Source organism: Cuculus canorus, chromosome 28, assembly GCF_017976375.1.
Source record: "Cuculus canorus isolate bCucCan1 chromosome 28, bCucCan1.pri, whole genome shotgun sequence".
NCBI classification, from domain to species: Eukaryota; Metazoa; Chordata; class Aves; order Cuculiformes; family Cuculidae; genus Cuculus; species Cuculus canorus.
Genome location: NC_071428.1, coordinates 1,075,159 through 1,096,168, shown reverse-complemented (window position 1 = coordinate 1,096,168; position 21,010 = coordinate 1,075,159). Strand labels below are relative to the sequence as shown.

General features: G+C 60.5%; 4 protein-coding genes across 6 annotated transcripts in view; 3 read left to right on the top strand and 1 right to left on the bottom strand.

Moving 5' to 3' along the window:
• Positions 1–21,010, top strand: part of ARNT (aryl hydrocarbon receptor nuclear translocator) — an 87,721-nt gene that overhangs the window by 8,618 nt on the left and 58,093 nt on the right. Inside the window, exon 1 of one of the 2 annotated variants that reach the window (XM_054050865.1) lies at positions 13,564–13,569. The exons of the other annotated variant lie outside the window; for it this stretch is intronic. The gene's annotated coding sequence lies outside the window, so the exon portion shown is untranslated. Of the gene's footprint in view, positions 1–13,563; positions 13,570–21,010 lie in introns of those variants that run through there. 2 annotated transcript variants of the gene reach the window in all.
• PRUNE1 (prune exopolyphosphatase 1) lies at positions 85–3,247 on the bottom strand. The gene is made up of 8 exons (XM_054050904.1): positions 3,121–3,247; positions 2,178–2,282; positions 1,896–2,101; positions 1,533–1,714; positions 1,298–1,456; positions 1,103–1,197; positions 859–1,017; positions 85–715 (listed from the first exon to the last, which is right to left on the bottom strand). Exons 1-8 carry the CDS (start codon positions 3,157–3,159, stop codon positions 395–397), a joined length of 1,266 nt encoding a protein of 421 aa, XP_053906879.1. The 5' UTR covers positions 3,160–3,247; the 3' UTR covers positions 85–394.
• Positions 5,016–12,408, top strand: MINDY1 (MINDY lysine 48 deubiquitinase 1). Of its 2 annotated transcripts, none has more exons than XM_054050881.1 (11): positions 5,016–5,198; positions 8,119–8,226; positions 8,477–9,637; positions 9,760–9,817; positions 9,916–9,980; positions 10,079–10,237; positions 10,955–11,057; positions 11,150–11,292; positions 11,373–11,564; positions 11,706–11,819; positions 11,948–12,408. In XM_054050881.1, exons 3-11 carry the CDS (start codon positions 8,591–8,593, stop codon positions 12,026–12,028), a joined length of 1,962 nt encoding a protein of 653 aa, XP_053906856.1. In that variant the 5' UTR covers positions 5,016–5,198; positions 8,119–8,226; positions 8,477–8,590; the 3' UTR covers positions 12,029–12,408. The 2 variants fall into 2 exon arrangements, with proteins under 2 accessions (XP_053906856.1, XP_053906855.1); XM_054050880.1 differs by having other exon boundaries at positions 5,023–5,198; positions 11,679–11,819; positions 11,948–12,404.
• Positions 13,427–20,371, top strand: CERS2 (ceramide synthase 2). Its single transcript, XM_054050911.1, has 11 exons — positions 13,427–13,551; positions 15,719–15,892; positions 16,401–16,518; positions 16,624–16,742; positions 16,883–16,940; positions 17,024–17,074; positions 18,417–18,509; positions 18,635–18,763; positions 18,836–18,942; positions 19,047–19,200; positions 19,470–20,371. Exons 2-11 carry the CDS (start codon positions 15,720–15,722, stop codon positions 19,596–19,598), a joined length of 1,131 nt encoding a protein of 376 aa, XP_053906886.1. The 5' UTR covers positions 13,427–13,551; position 15,719; the 3' UTR covers positions 19,599–20,371.

The window sequence follows — 21,010 nt, the reverse complement described above, 5'->3', positions numbered from 1 at the left end:
GACTCCTTGTTCAGACCCCAAACTTCCTGTACAAACACCGAACTCCTTCTACGAATGCAAAACTCCTTCTTCAGACCCCAAACTCCTTGTTCAGACCCCGAACTCCTTGTATGTACCCCAAACTCCTTGTTCGGACCCCAAACTCCTTGTATGCACCCTAAACTCCTTGTATGGACCCCAAACTCCTTCTACGAACCCCAAACTCCTTCTACGAACACAAAACTCCTTGTACAAACCCAAAACTCCTTGTTTAGACCCCAAACTCCTTGGGGGAGACCCCATGTATGGACCCCAGACTCCTTGTTCGGACCCCAGACTCCTTGTACGGACCCCAGACTCTTTGTACGGACCCCAGACTCCTTGTTCGGACCCCAGACTCCGTGGGCGCCCATTCTCATTCTGAGGAGGTGGGGCGCTGCCCCACAGCGATGCGGCTGACGCGCTCCAGGACCTCCTGGGGGCAGAGGGGTGGCACGGGCTGCGCCAGCGGCGACTCCTCCACCAGGCTGTTCACCGGGGTGGGCGGGGGGATCGCCTCCTCTTCGGGGCCCCCAGCAGCACCCGCTCCCCCCAGGGCCGCCCGCAGGAGGGGCAACACCTTCTTCCGTGATGCCAAAGCGTTGCCCTGGGCGTAGGCGCCCACGCAGTCCCAGGGGCTCGGCAGGGGTTGGAGGAGCAGGGACGGCGTCGTGGCCTCTTCCAGCGCCCGGCAAATCTGCAGGGAAAGGAGCGTGGCGGTTGGGTCCCCCCCCAGTACCCCCAAATTGGGGGATTTGGGGGTGAAGCCAAGCAATGCAACTGAGAACAACCCCAGACCCCCCCACGCTGAGGGTTTGGGGTGCTCAGCCCGCCGCTCACCGTGCTCCGGAGGTTCTCATTGCGGCTATAGATGGCGAGCTGCCGTGAGGGCTCGTTGTGCTCGTTAAAAGAGATGGTCATAGCCACCAGTCCGGCGTAGCCCCGGGCTTGGCAGAAAGCATCCAGGTCCTGCAGCAAGCCCGGCCGGCGCAGGAACGCCTGGAGCAGGAGAGACATTGGCATTGCCCCACTGTCCCCACCGAGTGGCTCCCTGCCTCAGTTTCCCCTGCTGAACCTCCCTCACCTCCACGTCCACGTAGATGCTGCTGATGGCGAGGAGCAGCTCATCCCCAGCGAGGGCTTTGAGGTCCTTCCGCAGCATCTGCTCTGTGGTCAGCCCTGCGAGAGGAGAGGAGCCGAGTGTGAGCCACAGGGTTACGTCCTCGTCCCCACGGAGAGGGGTCCGTCCTGGCATCCGCTCCCAGCGAGACCCCCACACCTGAGACATCGAACTTGGCTGCTTGCAAGGCTCCAAAGACGGCATCGCAAGCCGGCAGCTCAGGGAACCTCGCCTCGAGCAGGGAGACGCACGCCACGTCCCGCGGCGTCGCTTTGCCGGCCGCCGGGCTCAGGTTGACGCAGTCCAGCAGGATGGTGGCTACAGGGGACAACCAGGAGCTGTCACCGTCCCCGTCCCCTTCCGATGGGGCTCGGCACACGCCGCCGGTCCTCACCGTGCAGCAGCGCGGCTGTGAGTCTGTCCAGCACGCCCGGGGGACCTTGGGCGATCCGCTCCGTCACCAGTGTGGCGCAGGAGCCCACCGGCTCGACTGTCACTCGGCAGCCGCGGTGATCCCGTTCCAGCGGCCGGTGATCGAGGATCTCCACCACGGCGTCTTCCAGGGTTGCGTCAGCGCTGGTGGGTGAGATGGAGAGGGTGAGAGCCTCATCACAGCGCTGGGGCATCACCTCCAGCAGAGCTTGGTTCCTCTCCTACCCTAAAAACATCTTGGAATGGGAAGTTATACCCATCCTGGTCCAAAACCCAAGGAGGACAAAGCTCGGTGGCTCCGGTTGTCCCAACGTCCCCGGCTCACCTGGGCAGGACGTGGTGATCGACCAGCGTGAGGGAGAGCAGCCCGGCGCCGTGCAGCCCCCCGAGGTCGATCTCATCCCGAAAGATGAGGGAAGAAGCGGGGATGCCCTCTTCCCGCAGCAGGAACGTCGTCTCCGTCCGCAGGGCGAAGTCAGCACGAGGGATGTTCAGCACCGGGATGAAGGTGGCTTTGGAAGCTGAGGAGCTCTGCGGTAGGGGCGGTGACACCCGGTGAAGTGGCTCCTGAGCCACCGCTTGTCCCCAACCAACGGGTGACCCTCACCTTCGCCAGGAAATAAGCCATGGCCAACGCCGAGACGGTGGAGTCCAGGTCGCAGGCTTCGTTGCCCATCACCACGTGGACCTCCCGGTGATTCCGAACGTGTTCCTGCCGGGTTGGAAGCATCAGGCATGGCAGCAACACATTCCCGTCCTCCAAAGACCCCCAAAGCCGGACCCTTCCCCTTCACCACCCGCAAGGGTCAGCGCTCCGGAGCTCCCAGAGCCGCTCATTGTGGATGTCACCCATAGATGCCACTCACCAGCACCCATCTCCCAACCACCAGCACCCATCTCCCAACCACCAGCGCCCATCTCCCAACCACCAGGACCCATCTCCTGGCCACCAGCGCCCATCTCCCACCCATCAGCGCCCATCTCCTACCCACCAGCGCCCATCTCCCACCCATCAGCACCTATCTCCCAACCACCGGCACCCATCTCCCAACCACCAGCGCCCATCTGCCACCCACCAGCGCCCATCTCCCACCCATCAGCGCCCCAAATCTCCTGCACCCCAAGCCTCTGGCACCAAGTACACATGCACCCCATGGCACTCAGCTCCCGCCGCACCCCACTTTTCTGGGTATCCCCATCTTCCTGCACCTCCATGCCCATGCATCCCTGGGCACCCAGGTCCCTCCCTGCACCCCACGTTCCTGGGCACCCCAAGCCCTCTGTAATCTGTTCTTCATGCACCCCATTGCTCCCAGCTCCCCCCTGCACCCTCTTTTCCTGGGCACCCCAAACCCACTGCACCCTCATCCCCATGCACCCCATGCACCCAGCTCCCCCCTGCACCCTCCTTTCCTGGACACCCCAAACCTCCTGCACCCCAAACCTCTGCACCTCCATCCCATGCACCCCATGGCACCCAGCTCCCCCTGTACCCTCCTTTCCTGGGCACCCCAAACCTCCCGCACCCCAAACCTCTGCCCCCCCTCTACCTGCAGAGCCGCCCGGTTCCCCTGCAAGAACCGCTCCATAGCGGCGGCCGCCCGCGACCCGGCCCCCCCCAGTCCAGTACGGCCCAGTACAACCCAGTATAACCCAGTACAGCCCGGTACGGTCCGCCTCCCCCCCCCCCCTCCGGGGCGGGGCCTCCGCACGGGCTGCCGGGAAAGGGGCGGGGAGGGAGGGGTTCAGGGGGGGTCACAGCATCGAGACTCCTGTCAGCCCTTACTGGTGCCCAGTGCCACATTACTGGTGCCCAGTACCCCATTACTGGTGCCCAGTGCCCCATTACTGGTGCCCAGTGCTCTGTTACTGGTGCCCAGTGCCCCATTACTGCTGCCCAGTGCGTCATTACTGGTGCCCAGTGCTCTATTACTGGTGCCCAGTGTGCCATTACTGGTGCCCAGTGCTCTGTTACTGGTGCCCAGTGCTCTATTACTGGTGCCCAGTGTGCCATTACTGGTGCCCAGTGCTCTGTTACTGGTGCCCAGTGTGTCATTACTGCTGCCCAGTGCGTCATTACTGGTGCCCAGTGCTCTATTACTGGTGCCCAGTGTGCCATTACTGGTGCCCAGTGCTCTGTTACTGGTGCCCAGTGTGCCATTACTGGTACCCAGTGCTCAGTTACTGGTGCCCAGTGCCCCATTACTGGTGCCCAGTGTGCCATTACTGGTACCCAGTGCTCTGTTACTGGTGCCCAGTGTGCCATTACTGGTGCCCAGTGCTCAGTTACTGGTGCCCAGTGCCCCATTACTGATGCCCAGTGTGCCATTACTGGTACCCAGTGCTCTGTTACTGGTGCCCAGTGTGCCATTACTGGTGCCCAGTACCCCATTACTGGTGCCCAGTGCCCCATTACTGGTGCCCAGTGTGTCATTACTGGTGCCCAGTGCCCCATTACTGGTGCCCAGTACCCCATTACTGGTGCCCAGTGCCCCATTACTGGTGCCCAGTGTGTCATTACTGGTGCCCAGTGCCCCCTTACTGGTACCCAGTGTGCCATTACTGGTACCCAGTGCTCTGTTACTGGTGCCCAGTGCTCTGTTACTGGTGCCCAGTGTGTCATTACTGGTGCCCAGTGCCCCCTTACTGGTACCCAGTGTGCCATTACTGGTACCCAGTGCTCTGTTACTGGTGCCCAGTGCTCTGTTACTGGTGCCCAGTGCCCCATTACTGGTGCCCAGTGTGCCATTACTGGTACCCAGTGCTCTGTTACTGGTACCCAGTGTGCCATTACTGGTGCCCAGTGCTCTGTTACTGGTGCCCAGTGGGCTGTTGTTACTGGTGCGGAGGGAGCCGTTACCGCTGCCCCGTTCATCACCACTGTCCGGTTCCCCGTCCCCGGTACACCCCCCCTTCCTTTCCCCCCGGGCCGGTGCGGCGGAGGAGGCGGGGCCTGACGGCTCCGGGCTGCACCGCCTCCATCCCCGCCCCCCCCCCCCCCCCCCCGGGGCCGGATCCGCCGGGAGAGCCGCGAGAGCGGGGCGGGACCGGGAAAAGGGCTGGAGCGGAGGGGAGGAGAGGGGGAAAGGAGGGTTAGCGAAGGATTAACTGGGGGAAATAAGGGATAGAGAAGGAAAAAGAGCGGAAAAGAAGGAGTAAAGAAGGGAAAAGAAGGAGTAAAGAAGGAACAAAGAAGGAAAAGGAGGGATAAAGAAGGGGAAAAGGAGGAATAAAGAAGGAGGAAAGGAAAAAAAAAGAAGGGAAAACAAGGCAAAAGAAGGAAGAGGCGGGCAGAAGGAGCAGAAAGAGGAATACAGAGGGGAGAAAAGAAGAAATAAGGGAAAAGGAGGAGTAAAGAAGAAATCTAGAAGGAAAAAGGAGGAATAAAGAAGAAATAAAGAAGGGAAAAGGAAGGAGAAAGGGGAAAAAAAGGAAGGGAAAAAGAAGAAAGAAGGAAAAAAGAAGGTAAAAGAAAAGGGGGAAAGAAAAAAGAGGAATAAAGAAGAAAAAGAAAGAAGGGAAAATAAGGAGTAAAGAAGGAAAAGGAGGAATAGAGAAGAGGAAAAGAAGGAATAAAGAAGGAAAAAGGAATAAAAACGCAAAAGGAGGGAAAAGAAGGAAACAGAAGGTAAAGAAGGTGTGAGTGGGCCCTGACAGCAGCGAAGCGGCCACGGGGTCCGGCCGGGTTGGGGTGCTGGGGGGGAACCCCACGCTGGGTGACACTGTCCCGGTGTCACCGACACAGTGGGTGTGCGCCGAGGGTGACACCGGGGCCGTGGGAGCCATGGGGGGAAATTGGGGCATTTGGGGTGCTTTGGGGCCTTGAGGGGCATTTGGGGGAGCTGTGGGGTGGTTTGGGGCCTTGAGGGGCATTTGGGGCAGCTGTGTGGTGGTTTGGGGCCTTGAGGGGGTCTTTGGGGCAGCTGTGGGGTTGTTTGAGGCCTTTAGGGGCATTTGGGGCAGCTGTGGGGTGGTTTGGGGCCCTTTGGGGCAGCTGTGGGGTGGTTTGGGGCCTTGAGGGGCATTTGGGGCAACTGTGGGGTGGTTTGAGGCCTTTTGGGGCAGCTGTGGGGTGGTCTGAAGCCTTTAGGGGCGTTTGGGGCAGCTGTGGGGTGGTTTGAGGCCTTGAGGGGCATTTGGGGCAGCTGTGGGGTGGTTTGAGGCCTTGGGGGGCATTTGGGGCAGCTGTGGGGTGGTTTGGGGCCTCGAGGGGCATTTGGGGCAGCTGTGGGGTAGTCTGAGGCCTTGAGGGGCGTTTGGGGAGTTGTGGGGTGGTTTGGGGCCTTTTGGGGCAGCTGTGGGGTGGTTTGGGGCCTTGAGGGGCGGCTGTGGGGTGGTTTGGGGCCTTGAGGGGCATTTGGGGGTGTTGTGGGGTGGTTTGGGGCCTTGAGGGGCATTTGGGGCAGCTGTGGGGTGGTTTGGGGCCTTTTGGGGGAGCTGTGGGGTGTTTTGGGGCCCTTAGGAGCATTTGGGGGCATTTTGAGGTATTTGGGGCATTTGTGGGCATTTTGGGGTGGTTTGGGGTGTTTGAGGTCTCTATGGGGCATTTGGCAGAGTTTTGGGGTAGTTCGGGGCCTTTAGGGGCACTTGGGGGCGTTTGGGGCGTTTGGAGGTATTTGGAGATGGTTTGGGGCCTTTAGGGACATTTTGGGGTGTTTGAAGTCTTTAAGGGGCGTTTGGGAGAGTTTTGGGTGAGTTTTGGTGTGTTTGAGGTCTTTAGGGGCATCTGGCGGCATTTTGGGGCGTTTGGAGCATTTTGAGGTGGTTTGGGGTGTTTGGGGCCTTCAGGAGCATTTGGGGGTCTTTTGAGGTATTTTGTAGTGTTTGGGGCATTTTGGGGCGTTTTAGGGTGCTTTGGGGGTGTTTGGTGGCAGCAGAGCAAGTGGGGGTCCAGGTGAACCCAATCCTGGTGGGGAAACTGAGGCAGAGCAGCAGCCGGAAACCTCGCGGCGCCAGCCGCACCCCGACACCCACGGCTTTTGCCGCCCCGGCCGGTTTGTCCGGCTTCCCGGCACCTCATCCGGACACTGGTGTGGGTGCTGGGGCGGGAGCAGCCGGCGAGGGTCCAGCACGACAGTGGGCTGGGGGGCAGTGTCCTCTCCTTCAAAGGTACCCCATGGCCTCTAGGAGCCTTTAGAAGGAGATTGTTTTGTTTTGTTTTGTTTTATTTTATTTTATTTTATTTTATTTTATTTTATTTTATTTTATTTTATTTTATTTTATTTCATTTTATTTCATTTTATTTTTTATTGCATTTTACTCTATTTTATTTCAATTATTTATAGATAATATTTAGTTATTTAGTTCTCTGGAATATTTCTTTCTCTATCCACTTCCCTATCTTGAGCAGGGAGCACAGGGAGAGGACAAGGGGACAGTTTTGAGCTGCAATAGGGGAGACTGAGACGAGATCTTGGGGAGAAATGTTTTGCTGTGAGGGTGGGGAGGCCCAGGTTGCCCAGAGCAGTGGTGGCTGCCCCATCCCTGGAGGGGTTCCAGGCCAGGTTGGATGGGCTTTGGAGCCCCTGATCTGGTGGGAGATGTTCCAGGGATTGAAACTGGATGGGCTTTGAGTCCCTTCTGACCCATCCAGTCCATGATTCTGTCTGTCAAGAAGGTTATTATTTTAGTTAACGCTCAGAGAGTTGGTCACCTAGCAAAAATATTTATTTTCTTATTTCCATGCTATTTATTTCTTTATAAAGAATTTTTTCTATATTTGTATAAATATATATTTAATATCTAATATATTAATCTATTGTTATATATTTATATGGCTTTACCTGTTAGGAGCATTCACCCATCTCTCTATTTATTGATCAGTTGAGAATATCCCTTTCTTTCCTTCCCAACCCATTTATTTACCACCGTATCCATTTTTTTCTCTCATATTTATTTACTCATTTTTTTTCCTAATTTATCTCAGCGCTGCTGATTTATTTCTTTATTCAGAATAACAGACAGGTACCCCGGGCACCATCCCCTCCTTTTTTATCCCCAAGACCCCGCTGCTCTGGCCAGAAAAAGTTGGGAATGCTCAGAGGGCGCCAACCCCCTTCATTTTCTCCCAGGCTTTCACCATGTTCCCCAAAACCTCTTTTTTTCCCCCCAATTTCCTCCCTCCCTTTCCTTTCCAGCACCGTTTGGCACCTGCATCCCTCTCCAATTCCCGGCTCCTTGGGGGCTGCGGGCGCTCCAGTTCCCCGTTACTGGAGGGGGGAACTGGGAGGACTGGGGAGAAAACCAGTTTGGAGCAGGAGCAGCAACGCTCCAACCTGCACTCGGCATTTCAAAGCCAAACTTTCCAAATTCCTTGGCTTTTTAAAAGCCAAATTTTCTGAATTCCTTGAATGTTTCACAACCAAATTTTCCACATTCCTTGAGTATTTAAAAGCCAAATTTTCCAAACTTGAATATTGAAAAGCTAAACTCGCCAATTCTCTTGATTCTTTAAAAAGCAGACTTTCTGATTCTCTCAACTTTTTCCAATCCGTATTTTCCAATTTTCTCGACTATTTCAAAACTGATTTTTCCCAATCTTCCCGCAGGAGTGTCCTCGCCAGGCTGAGTTTGCCGGAAAAGCCCCTGGAAAGCTCAGGCCTCCAAGCTCTCCTCTCAGCTCCTTTGACTCCATCCGACCCCTCTGTTCTTCCCAGGTGGGTTTGGGCTTTTTCCCCTCTTTCCGTACAAAACAAATGCAGATAAATTCCGCACATGTCCGTGGCATTCAGGTTTTTTTAGTGCTGATATTGAGGCATGAGCAGCTGGTGTTGGATTTTCAGTGTTTAAATGATGGGAATAAAGGGATGCGGGAATAAAAATCACAGCTAAAAGAGCTGTACTTGCTACTTATATTGGGTTAATGTCAGTATTTTTTCTCAAAATGCCCGATTTTTGCCTTCAAAGGAAGTGGTTTGGGATGGGGCTGTTCCTGGATGGACGTGGATCGTTCCTAGGAGCCTGACCTGCACCCGCTGGAGGCAGGACGCCACGGTGAGGGGCCTGCGGGCACCTACTCTGATGGAGCAGCCACTGGAGCACGGAGGGATGGAACCAGCTCCATCCAGCGATGAAGCGACACCTCAGCTCCCAAATCCTTCCAGCGACGAAGGAACCCCTCAGCTTCTGGTCCCTTCCAGCGATGAAGGGACCCCTCAGCTCCCAAATCCTTCCAGCGACGAAGGGACCCCTCAGCTCCCAGATGCTTCCAGTGATGAAGGGACCCTCCAGCTCCTGAATCCTTCCAGCAATGAGGGAACCCCCAAGCTCCCAGATTCTTCCAGCGATGAGAGGACCCCCAAGCTCCCAGATCCTTCCAGCGATGAGAGGACCCCCAAGTTCCCAGATCCTTCCAGCGATGAGGGGACCCCCAAGCTCCCAGATCCTTCCAGCGATGAGAGGACCCCCAAGCTCCCAGATCCTTCCAGCGATGAGGGGACCCACAAGCTCCCAGATCCTTCCAGCGATGAGGAGACCCCCAAGCTCCCAGATCCTTCCAGCGATGAGGGGACCCCCAAGCTCCCAGATCCTTCCAGCGATGAGGGGACCCCCAAGCTGCCAGATCCTTCCAGCGATGAGAGGACCCCCAAGCTCCCAGATCCTTCCAGCGATGAGAGGACCCCCAAGCTGCCAGATCCTTCCAGTGATGGAGAGACCCCCCAGCTCCCAGTGGAGGGGGCAGGAATGCCGGCTGATGGCCGGGAGAGCCCGGCAGTGGCCCTGGGAGCCACTGTGCCGTATTCCGGGGAGCAGGACTTACCTTCCAGCCCTGGCGTAGGGCAGCCGGGCTGCGCCCCACATCTCCCCTCTGATGATGCTGGGGAGAAGCAGCCTGCGGAGGGTGGGGGGTCCCTGCTGGGCACCCTCACCCCCAGCCCAGGTGCAGGGGTGGTGGGGTTACAGGCTGAGCCCCCCCAGACCTCAACCTCCAGTCGGGAAGTGGGGGAGGACTTTTATTGCGTGAAGTGGATCACCTGGAAAGGCGAGCGGACGCCGGTCATCATGCAGAGCGCGAACGGGCCCTGCCCACTCCTGGCCATCATGAACATCCTCTTCCTGCAGTGGAAGGCAAGTGGGGTTCCAGGGGTGGGGATTTGGCGGGGGCTGGCGAGGTGGGATTGGGATCTGTTCCCCCCAGATGGCAAAGGGATAGGGCTGGGGGCCACTGCCCAGACTCTCCGTGCTTTCAGGTGAAGCTGCCCCCGCAGAAGGAGATGGTCACGGCCGAGGAGCTGATGGCACATTTGGGTGAGCTCCCAAGGACCCCGCCATTCCCACCCTGCTGCCGGCACGGCACTGTGCCGCGGATAACCGGCATGCCGGGAGCTGACCGCGCTGCCTTGCAGGGGATTGCATCCTGTCCACCCAACCCCGGGAGCCGTCGGAGGGGCTGCAGCTCAACTTCCAACAGGTGAGGAGTGAGGCTGCACATCACCCACGCCCAAAGTTGATCTGCCCCATCTTAGGGAGCAAGACTTGGGGGTCTGCATCCTGCTTTTTCCAACCTAGAATATCCATGATACCATGATGGTCCTCCCCAAGCTCTCGACGGGGCTGGACGTTAACGTGCGCTTCACGGGCGTCTCAGACTTCGAGTACACGCCCGAGTGCATCATCTTCGACCTCCTCAACGTCCCACTCTACCACGGCTGGCTGGTGGACCCCCAGGTGAGCTGGACCACAGCTATCCTGCTTCCTGGCCAATGGCTTGTGTGAGTCCAGGGGCGCAAAGCTAATGATCCGTGGGCTAGTGAGGCACTGGAAGAGAGTATTATGGGTGCCCATCATTGGAAGTCTTCAAGGTCAGATTGGATGGATCTTCTCCCAAGAAACAAGGGATAGAACAAGAGGAAATGGCCTCAAGCTGTGCCAGGGGAGGGTTAGATGGGATTTTGGGAACAATGTTTTTACTGAGAGGGAGGCAAAGCCCTGGCAGAGGCTGCCCAGGGCAGTGGGGGAGTCCCCAGGCCTGGAGGGGGTCACAAACCATGTGGCCATGGCACTTGGGGACAGGGTTCAGTCCCACGATGAGGTTGGGCTCACGGTTGGACTGGATGAGTTTGGAGAGCTTTCCCAACCTTAATGATTCTATGATGGGGCTTTGAGCCCTCTGATCCAGTGGGAGGTGTCCCTGCCCAGGGGACAAGACAGGATTAGCTTTGAAGGTCCCTTGCAACCCAGACCCTTCCATGATGGGTCCTTCCGCATGGTGAAAGCCACCAGCTCGGCTTCTTGGACTTCCTCAAGATGGAACATTGGTCCAGCTGTTTGGGGTGGGTTCAAAGGGAACCCTCTGTCCCTTGCCCTTGCGCTGGGCTGCCGTGGGTGGGAGGGCAGATCCCCGTGGACCCCATGCTCGCCCCTCAATGCTTCCTCTTTCTGCAGAGCCTGGAGGTGGTGCAAGCCGTGGGCAAGCTAAGCTACAACCAGCTGGTGGAGAAGATCATCACCTGCAAACAGGCCAGCGACTCCAGCCTGGTGAGCGAAGGTAATGGCTCCCCAGCTCTCAGCCGCCTGCTCCCTGGGGTCCCCAGGTGGGAATTGATGTCCTGGCTCCATCCCACCCCACTTTTGCCGCAGGACTGGTGGCCGAGCAGTTCCTGGAGACCACAGCCTCTCAGTTGACCTACCACGGGCTGTGTGAGCTCACAGCTGCCGTCAGGGAGGGCGAGCTCAGTGTCTTCTTTCGCAACAACCACTTCAGCACCATGATCAAGCACAAGGTGTGGCTCCAGCCCTTTCCTGCTGTCCCTGGAGCCAGAGGACAACCCTCTAAATGCTGTTCCTTGTCCCTTCTCCCCAGGGCCACCTCTACCTGCTGGTGACAGACCAGGGTTTCCTGCAGGAGGAGAGGGTGGTCTGGGAGAGCCTCCACAATGTGGACGGAGACAGCTGCTTCTGCGACACTGAGTTCCACCTCAGCCACGCTGAGGGCAAGGAGGGGGCCACCGTGGCCGCCCTGGACCACCAGCTCCAGCAGAGCCAAGTGGACCAGGTAGGGGACAACGGGTGGCAGCAGGTGCCTCCTGCATCCTGGCCCAGCTCTGGGTGATGGTGCAGGGTTTGGGTGCTGAGCCCTCCCTCTCTTTCGGTGTGTCCCCCCCCCCAGGATTACATGATCGCCCTGTCCCTGCAGCAGCAGCAGGGCCAGGACCCCTCGGCGCTCAGCGACTTGGAGCTCGCTCGCCAGCTGCAGCAGGAGGAGTATCAGCAGCATCATCTTCAGCAGCAGCCACGCGCGCCAGCGCAGGTAACTGGGTGCTCCCTCCCGGGACTGCGGGTGCTTCCTGCCCACCCGGTCCTGGTCGGGGTTCCCCTGGGATGAAGGGGGGGCCCTGCAGATCCTTACGCTCTTCTGCCCTATCCTTGTGCGCACAGGGCCGGGCACAGACGGGCGGGCGACCGGCCGGCGAGCGGAGGCAGCGGCAGCGCCCAGACCTGGACTGCACCCTCCTATAGCGCCCGGTGCCGGGCACGGCGTCGGGGGCACCCACAGCCCCCACTCAGAGACCTCCTGGCTGTGCCGGGGTGTGAGGTGGGGTCCCTGCACCCTGAGACTCCCATCTCCCTGCACTCATCTTTCCTTTGGGGAGACCCCATGAGGGTCCCCACAGATGGGAGTGGGGGGTGCCCTTCCTTACCCTCCACTGGGACCACCCCGATCTTTCCAGTGGCCTTAACACAGGGGGTCCCGCATGGGGGGGATCTCAGGGGGTTCTCCCCCCCCTCAGTCCCTGCTCCAAGATGGGGAGAACACACACGTCTGGACAGGGAAAACGGACCCCGTGTCCGAAACGCGGCCTTAGCACTTTGGGAATAAAGGATTTGTCCCCACACACACGGGTCTGGTTGTCTGACAGCAGTGGGGGCATCTGCACCCCACGGACACGGGGGGTTTGAGGGCGGTTTGGGGGGCATGAGGGAGGACTTGGGGTGATGGGACTGCCCGCACCCCATGGACATGGGGGTTTGGTGGCGATTGAGGTGGTTCGACCCTCTGCACCCCATGAACATGGGGGTTTAGGGGCGCTTTGAGGTGCAGGAACCCCACACCTCATGGACATGGGGGTTCAGGGGGGTTTGAGGGGGCTGGAGGGTAGGTGGGGGTGACGGAACCCCTCGCACCCCATGTACATGGGGGTTTGGGGGTGTTTTGGTGTAGTGGGACCCTCTGCACCCCATGTACATGGGGGTTTGGGCGTGTTTTGTGGTGGTGGGACTCTTTGTGCACCACAGACATGGGGGTTTGGGGTGGCTTGGGGGTGATGGGACCATCTGCGCCCCACGGACACGGGAGTTTGGGGGTGTATGAGGGTAATGGGACCCTCTGCCCCACGGACACAGGAGTTTGGGGGTGTATGAGGGTAATGGGACCCTCTGTGTCTCACGGACACGGGCTTTGAGTGGGTTCGGGGGGGGCTCGAAGGGACTTTGGGGTGCCGGGAACCCCCGCATCCTACAGTCACTGGGATTTGGGGGGGGGTTTGAGGGGCTGGAGGGGGGTTTGGGGGTGACGGGACCCTCGCACCCTACGGACACGGGGGCTCGGGGGGGCCTTGGGGGGCTGGGACCCCCCTACCTTACAGACACGTGGACTTGGGGTTTTTTTTGGGGTGACGGGACCTCCCCCCTTCCCGCACCCGCAGGACAGGGGGTCCGGGTCCCCCCGTGGGTGCAGCGGGGTCGGGGGATGCCGTGGGGGCGCCCCCGGGGCTCATACCGGGGTGGGAGGTCCATAGTGCCCTCCCCCCCCATCCCCGATCATTTTCTCGGTGATCGATTGCCCGCGCCTGCTACGCCGCTCCGCCCCTCGGCAGGCCCCGCTCCCCCCTCCTCCCCCCCCTTCCACCCCCCCTCCCACCCCGGGGCGCGCGCGGCGTCGGCAGTGACGTCACTCCCGCCGCTGCCTGGCGCGGGGCGGGGGCGCGCGCTCGGGCGGGGGGGGGCGCGAGGCGGCGGCGCGAGGCTCCGGGCGGCGGCGCGTGAGTGCGGGGGGGGCGCCGGGGGGAGCGGAGAGGGAACGGAGGGGGGCACCGGGAGGAGAGGGAACGGGGGGGGGGGGGGGGACACCGGAGGGAGCGGGAGGGGAGAGGAACCGTGGGGCACGCGGGGGAGCACCGGGGGGGGCGAGGGGGGCTCCGGGACCGGGGGGGAGAGGGAGCAGAGCTGGGGGGGGGGGCACCGGGAATGGAGGGAGGGGGGACGAGGGGGGCTCCTGGAGGACGGGACGAGATCGGTACCGGGAGGGGATTATGCGGGCACGGGACCGGAGGGGGGGGCGTCGGGAGCTCTCGGGGGGCGAGACCGGGGACTTGAGAGGCCTGAGGGGTAAATGGGTGACCGGGGGAGGGGGGCAGGACCGGGACCGGGGTGGGGGGGGAAGGAGACGGGACCGCGGAGGGAGGGGCCCGGGGGCACCGCGGGGGCGGGACCGTGAGGGAAGGACCGTAACGAGGCCCCCGAGGTTCCCTTCCCGGTTCCCTTCCCGGTTCCCTTCCCGGTTCCCCCGCCGATCCCCGGGCGGGGCCGCCGTGCTGAGGTGGGGGGGGAGAAGGGCCTCACCGGTGCTTACCCCCCCCCTCCCCGGCCCCGTTACGAGGCCGCGGCCCGGTCTCTGCCCCGGGGCCGGTTGCTCCTCCGTTCCCGTTCCTCCTCCTCCCCCGTTCCAGTGTTTTCTCCCTTTCCCAGCACGGTCGCGCCCAAATCCCCCCACCCACACACACCCCCCACACCCCCTCCGGTCCCGGTTCCTCCTCGTCCCGGGAGCGAAGGCACTGCTGGCCCTGCCCGAGACCCCAGTCCTTTCCCGTTACCGGCTCTGCTGGGCTCCCACGTTACCGAGCCCCTTGTATTCTCCCCCCCCCCCCCCGTTACCGGCCCTGCCCGGTGCCCTGGACTGCCCCCGGGCCGTCCTCTCCGTTACCGGCCCTGCCCTGCACATCTGTGCCCTCCTGGAGCCCCGTTACCGGCCCTTCCCGGTGCCCTAGACACCCCCCCCCATGCCCGTCTCCCCGTTACCGGCCCTTCCCGGTGCCCTGGACCCCCCCCGGGCTGCCCTCTCTGTTACCGGCCCTGCCCGGTGCCCCGGCCCCCGCCCCGTGCCCGTCTCCCCGTTCCCGGTGCCGGAGGATCCGGGGTGCTCCCCATTCTCCCCCACCCCCGGTGCCGGTCCCGGGCTCCCCTCCCGCCTTGGCTCCGTTTTCCGGCACAAAGGGGTTCTTTGTGGCATCAGCAAATCCCTAATCCCACAATCTCTAATCCCACCAGGCTCTGTGCCTCAGTTTCCCCCCCTCCCTGGGATCGCCCCGTTCCACCGGAGAACCGGGCTGGGGGAGGCCCGGACACCGGGAATGCCGTCCCTCCCTGCGGCCGCTGCCAAGGAGCCGTCCCGGCGGCCTCGGTTAATGATCACCCGCTGACCTTTCTGCCGCCGGAGCAAAGTCCGGAGTCGAGCGCTGGACGCTCCGAGTGGGACTCGGGGTGCCGCATCCATTGCCAGATCCAAGCACCGGCCGCTCTGTGTGAGGGCTCAGGGTGTTGGATCCCTTGCCGGATCCCTTGCCGGATCCATTGCCAAATCCATGCACCATCCACTCTGTGTGAGGGCTGAGGGTGTCGGATCCATTGCCGGATCCATTGCCAAATCCATGCACCATCCACTCCATGTGAGGGCTGAGGGTGTCGGATCCATTGCCAGATCCATTGCCAGATCCATGCACCAACCATTCTGTGTGAGGGCTGAGGGTGTCGGATCCATTGCCGGATCCATTGCCAAATCCATGCAGCAACCATTCTGTGTGAGGGCTGAGGGTGTCGGATCCACTGCCCAATCCCTTGCCGGATCCATTGCCAGATCCAAGCGCCGGCCTCTCCATATTGAGCTCAGGGTGCTGGATCCAGCCGGCACATCCATTGCCGGATCCAAGCACTGGCTGCTCCCGGTAGGAATGGGGGGCGCTGGATCCAGCCGGGGCATTGCCAGATCCAGACACCGCCGCTCAGTGTGGGGACGCGGGGATCCAGCCGGGGTATTGCCGGATCCAGCTGGGGTATTGCTGGATCCAAGAGCTGGCTGCTCCGTGTGGGCCCTTGGGGTGCCGGATGGCGCCGGATCGGTGCCGGTGCCGCTCACCGCCGCTCTCCTTCCAGCATGTTGCAGACCCTCTACAGCTACTTCTGGTGGGAGCGGCTTTGGCTTCCGGCGAACCTCACCTGGGCCGACCTGGAGGACCGCGATGGCCGCGTCTACGCAAAGGCCTCCGATCTCTACGTCACCATCCCTTTGGCCTTCCTCTTCCTCATCGTCCGGCACCTCTTTGAGATGTGAGTCTCTTCCCCCATCCCCGACCCCGATCCGGCTCTGCCGGTGCTGTGACCCCCAGGATGTGTCCCCGCTGTTTTCCCCCCCCCCCATTCCCAAAGCACACTTAAGGCCGGGAATCGTCTCCGGCGTCCCGGCACAAACCCGGCTTTGTGCATCCTCCGCCGTCCTTCTCGTGGGCCGCTCGGCCGCGGGCTCCGGCGCTGGTGGAGCGATTTGTTGGGCAAACAATGGCGAGCGGGAAACGGGAACAGACGGGGCTTTGTTGGGATGGCGGGAGAGGGGGGAAGGCAACGTTTGCCGGGGCGGATCTGGCCCGGCTACTTCGTGGGAGCCGTGTCCCCAATTCCAGGGTGACAGAGAGACCCATGGAGGGGAGGGTTCCTATGTGGGAAAGGCTGGAATGAAATAGGGAAACTGAGGCAGCGAGTGTCAGCGGTCGCTGGGTGGCTTTGATGGAGCCAAGTGATGCGGAAATGGGAATTTCGGTGTCCATCTGCTCCGTCCCAGGTACGTGGCCACCCCCTTGGCCGGGCTCCTGAACGTCAAGGAGAAGATCCGGTTAAAAGCCACTCCTAATCCCGTGCTGGAAAAGTTCTACGCTGCCACCACCAAGCACCCCAAGCAGGTGAGGGGGTTGGGGGTCCCCAAAAGGGACTCGGCGTGACCGGCGGAGGGCGAGCGGCCGAGCGGGAGCCCTGCAGCTCCGCACTGACATCCCTGCCCTCCCCAGGCCGACGTGGAGATGCTGTCCAAGCAAAGCGGCTGCACGGTGCGGCAAGTGGAGCGCTGGTTCCGTCGCCGCCGCAACCAGGACCGGCCAAGCCTCCTCAAGAAATTCCGGGAGGCCAGGTGAGAGCCCGGCGTCACCGTCACCTACGGATAGGGCTGGGGGAGCTGCTGCGGGGTGGGGGATCTGGGGCCGGTGGGCCGTCCTTCTCCATCCCGTGCTCCGGTGCCCATCTGAGGAACCGTCTGCTTCCTTTTTCCAGTTGGAGATTCACGTTTTACCTTATTGCTTTCATTGCTGGCATGGCTGTCATAGTGGATGTGAGTATCGGCCCCCCCTTCGGCACCTTCTCGCTCCCCCCCAGCACCTTCTGATCCCTCTTTCTCTTCCCAACATCCTGCAGAAACCCTGGTTCTATGACCTCCGGGAGGTGTGGAAGGGATATCCCATCCAGGTGAGCGCCCGGCCCCATCCCAGCCACCATCCTGCAGCCCTTCCTGCCCCCCGGGAGCTCCGGGGAGGTGGGAACCAAAGCTGATGGGACGTAGGAACTGGAGCTCCTGGGAGATGGGACGTAGGAACTGGAGCTCCTGGGAGGTGGGAACCAAAGCTGATGGGACGTAGGAACTGGAGCTCCTGGGAGATGGGAACTGGAGTTCCTGGGAGGTGGGAACCAAAGCTGATGGAACATTGGAACCAGAGCTCCTGGGAGGTGGGAACCAAAGCTGATGGGACGTAGGAACTGGAGCTCCTGGGAGGTGGGAACCAAAGCTGATGGAACATAGGAACTGGAGCTCCTGGGAGGTGGGAACCAAAGCTGATGGAACGTAGGAACTGGAGCTCCTGGGAGGTGGGAACCAGAGCTGATGGAACGTAGGAACTGGAGCTCCTGGGAGGTGGGAACCAGAGCTCCTGGGAGATTGGAACCAAAGCTGATGGAACATAGGAACTGGAGCTCCTGGGAGGTGGGAACCAGAGCTGATGGGATGTAGGAACGAGCTCCTGGGAGGTGGGAACCAAAGCTGATGGGACATAGGAACTGGAGCTCATGGGAGGTGGGAACCAAAGCTGATGGGACGTAGGAACCAGAGCTTGTGGGAGGTGGGAACCAGAGCTCCAGGGAGGTGGGAACTGGAACTCCTGGGAAATGGGAACCGGAGCTCCTGGGAGGTGGGAACAAAAGCTGATGGAACATAGGAACCAGAGCTCCTGGAGGTGGGAACCAGAGCTCGTGGGAGGTGGGAACCAAAGCTGGTGGGACGTAGGAACTGGAGCTCATGGCAGGTGGGAGCCAAAGTTGATGGGAGGTAGGAACCAGAGATCCTGGGAGATGGGAACCAGAGCTCCTGGGAGGTGGGAACCAAAGCTGGTGGGACATAGGAACCAGAGCTTGTGGGAGATGGGAGCCAGAGCTGATGGAACATAGGAACCAGAGCTGGTGGGATGTAGGAACTGGAGCTCCTGGGAGTTGGGAACCAAAGCTGATGGGATGTGGGAACCGGAGCTCCTGGGAAGTGGGAACCAAAGTTGATGGGACGTAGGAACCAGAGCTCCTGAGAGGTGGGATATGGGAGCCAGAGCCCCTGGGAGCTGATGGGAGGTGGAAACTGGAGCTCCCAGAGGTTTGGAAGGGTCCCTCCAGGGATTGTGCAGCATCTCTGGCCCCTGTGTGGGTTTGGCTGATGTGCGGGGAAGGGGCTTGAAGGGTCCCCGTGGGTCTGGCTGGTTCTCGTGGAAGAGAATTGGAGTCCCTGGAGCGCGTGGAGGATCCCCGCAACGTGTCCGGTGCTTTGCAGAGCATGCTGCCCTCCCAGTACTGGTACTACATGATCGAACTCTCCTTCTACTGGTCCCTACTCTTCAGCATCGCCTCTGATGTCAAGCGCAAGGTGGGCTGGTGGCCTTGGGGCTCCCCGGGGACGGACTGGGGCTGCTGGGAATCTCGGAGCCGAGCGGGATGGTGGGTGTTGGAGCCAGGCTGCCGTAACCCCCGCGTCCCCTTCCCCGAGTGCAGGACTTCAAAGAGCAAATCATCCACCACGTGGCCACCATCATCCTCATCAGCTTCTCCTGGTTTGCCAACTACATCCGTGCAGGAACGCTCATCATGGCCCTGCACGATTCCTCGGATTATCTGCTGGAGGTGAGTCCCATTCCCGGCGCTCCGGCTGCGTCCCACGTCCCCTTCCTACCTCACCCCACCTCGTCCCCACAGTCCGCCAAGATGTTCAACTACGCTGGCTGGAGGAACACCTGCAATAACATCTTCATCGTCTTCGCTGCCGTCTTCATCGTCACCCGCTTGGTCATCCTGCCCTTCTGGTGAGCGCTGGGAATGGGTGGGGAAACTGAGGCACGGAGTGGGTGGACCCGTTGGGGCTGGGATGTTGGTTCCTGTGCCGTAACGGAGCGGCTTTTCCCGACAGGATCATGCATTGCACGGTGGTTTATCCGTTGGATCTCTATCCCGCCTTCTTCGGATACTACTTCTTCAACTTCATGATGGTGGTGCTGCAGTCGCTGCACATCTTCTGGGCCTACCTCATCATCCGCATGGCCCAGAAGTTCATAACTGGAAAGGCAAGAGAGGGTCTGGGAACGGCGCGGGGCTCCCGATCCTGCCTGGAGACGCTGCCGTGGGGCAAAGGGGCTCAATCTGGGGTGGGTGGAGGGTGGGGGTTGGCAGGGGAGATCCCCAAACTGTGAAGCCGGAGCGTACATGGCTAATTGAGTCCCACAGAGCTCTTGGTGAGGAGGAAACCGCGGTGATTGCGATGGGGGAAACTGAGGCACGGCAAGAAAACAGGGCACCGCTGACCGAGCTGCCTTCTTTCCTGCTCCCCTCACAGGTGGTGGAGGACGAGAGGAGTGACCGGGAGGAGACGGACAACTCGGAAGAGGAGGAGGAGGCAGCGAAGAACGGGCCCCTCTCCAACGGCCACCCAGTCCTCAACAACAACCACCGCAAAACCGACTGAGCGCCTCTGCGCCGGAGCCCGGACCCGTGAGATGGCGAATCCCACCGCTCCGCCCTCGCGTAGCGCCCAGCTCCCCGTCCCCTCCATCCTCTCCCTGGGGGTCCTACGGAGCAAACCGGGGACCCTGAGGCACCCGCTCGGCGGTCCGTCTTTGGCCTCCTCCGGAGCGGGGCCGGCAGCGGTCGCTGCTCCACCTCACGCTCACCGTCAGTGCCCTTCCTGCCTTTCACCTGCTGCCTTAACCCACCCCGGTGCCCCGGCACGGGCAGAGGGAGGACGGATCCTGCCCTGCCCGCAGCTCCTCGGCTCCGCTCCAGCCCCGCGTTGTTCCCTGTGTTCCCAACCCCTCACCGGAGCGGGAGTAGCCCCTTCCCCAACCCTGAGCGAGGGAGGGCGCTGGGGAAGGCGGCGCGGTCTTTGCTCCGCACCCTCGGAATTGCGGGAGGCCGCGATGACACTATGGACGCGCTCGGGGAGTCACAAGGTTCACTCACTACTCGCCCTTTCTCGGAGGAGTTTAATCCCTTCTGTACATGGATTCCCAATCTCGCTCTCCGTGGCCGTTCCCGGTCCCTTCCCGGCTGGAATAGGACAAATTCCCAACTGAGATTTTTGTTCGTTGTTTCTATTTATTTGCCAGATGGAAGGAGCCGGGTTTGGCTTTGCCTCCTGCATCCAGCCGGGATGCGGCGAGAGCCCCCCAGGGTTGGGGGGGGACGGGGTGGGGGGGGAGAAGGACCATTAACCAACACAGACCAAAACGTGTTTTGTTGTTTTGTTGTTTTTGGGTTTGTTTTTTTTTTTTTTTTAAAAAAAAAAAGAAAAGGTTAAATATATTAAAAGTTAAAAAACTAATAAACTTCAGTAAAAAAACCTCCTGGGTTCGGGCAGCGTCTGTGCTTGGGCCTTGGGGTGACTGAGCCGCTCCTTCGGCAGTGCTAAAAAGGGGTGGATTGGGGCATTTTGATATTTTTGGTTGGTTTTAACCCTCCCTGAGCGCTCCCCACGGCTTCTGAAGCCGCCGGAGCGTTGGTTTCAGGCACCCGAGGAGCCCCGGCACCGCTCCGGGGGGGGGACAAAGCTGCCTTTCAGGTGGATGTGGAGGACGGAACCGCAGCTCACGGTGGCGATTGAAAAAACAAAGTGGTTTTAAAGATGGAAAAACCCAACGTCATCCCTGGTGCGAGTGCGGAGTTGCGCAGGCCGAGCTCTGCCGGCGGCTTTTGTGGGATTGGATTCCAGTTTGGCCAAAGCTGCCTCTCCCGACCCCTATGCCTGGGGTTGAAGCCGCTGGGGGTACAGTTTTGAGCGCTTCCCGGCAGGGAAAAACCAAAGCCAAACCCAACACTTGAAACCCTGCGGAGCTGCCAGCGGGAATAGGAGGGGGAGTTTTCCAGGAGGAGCCGCCGCTC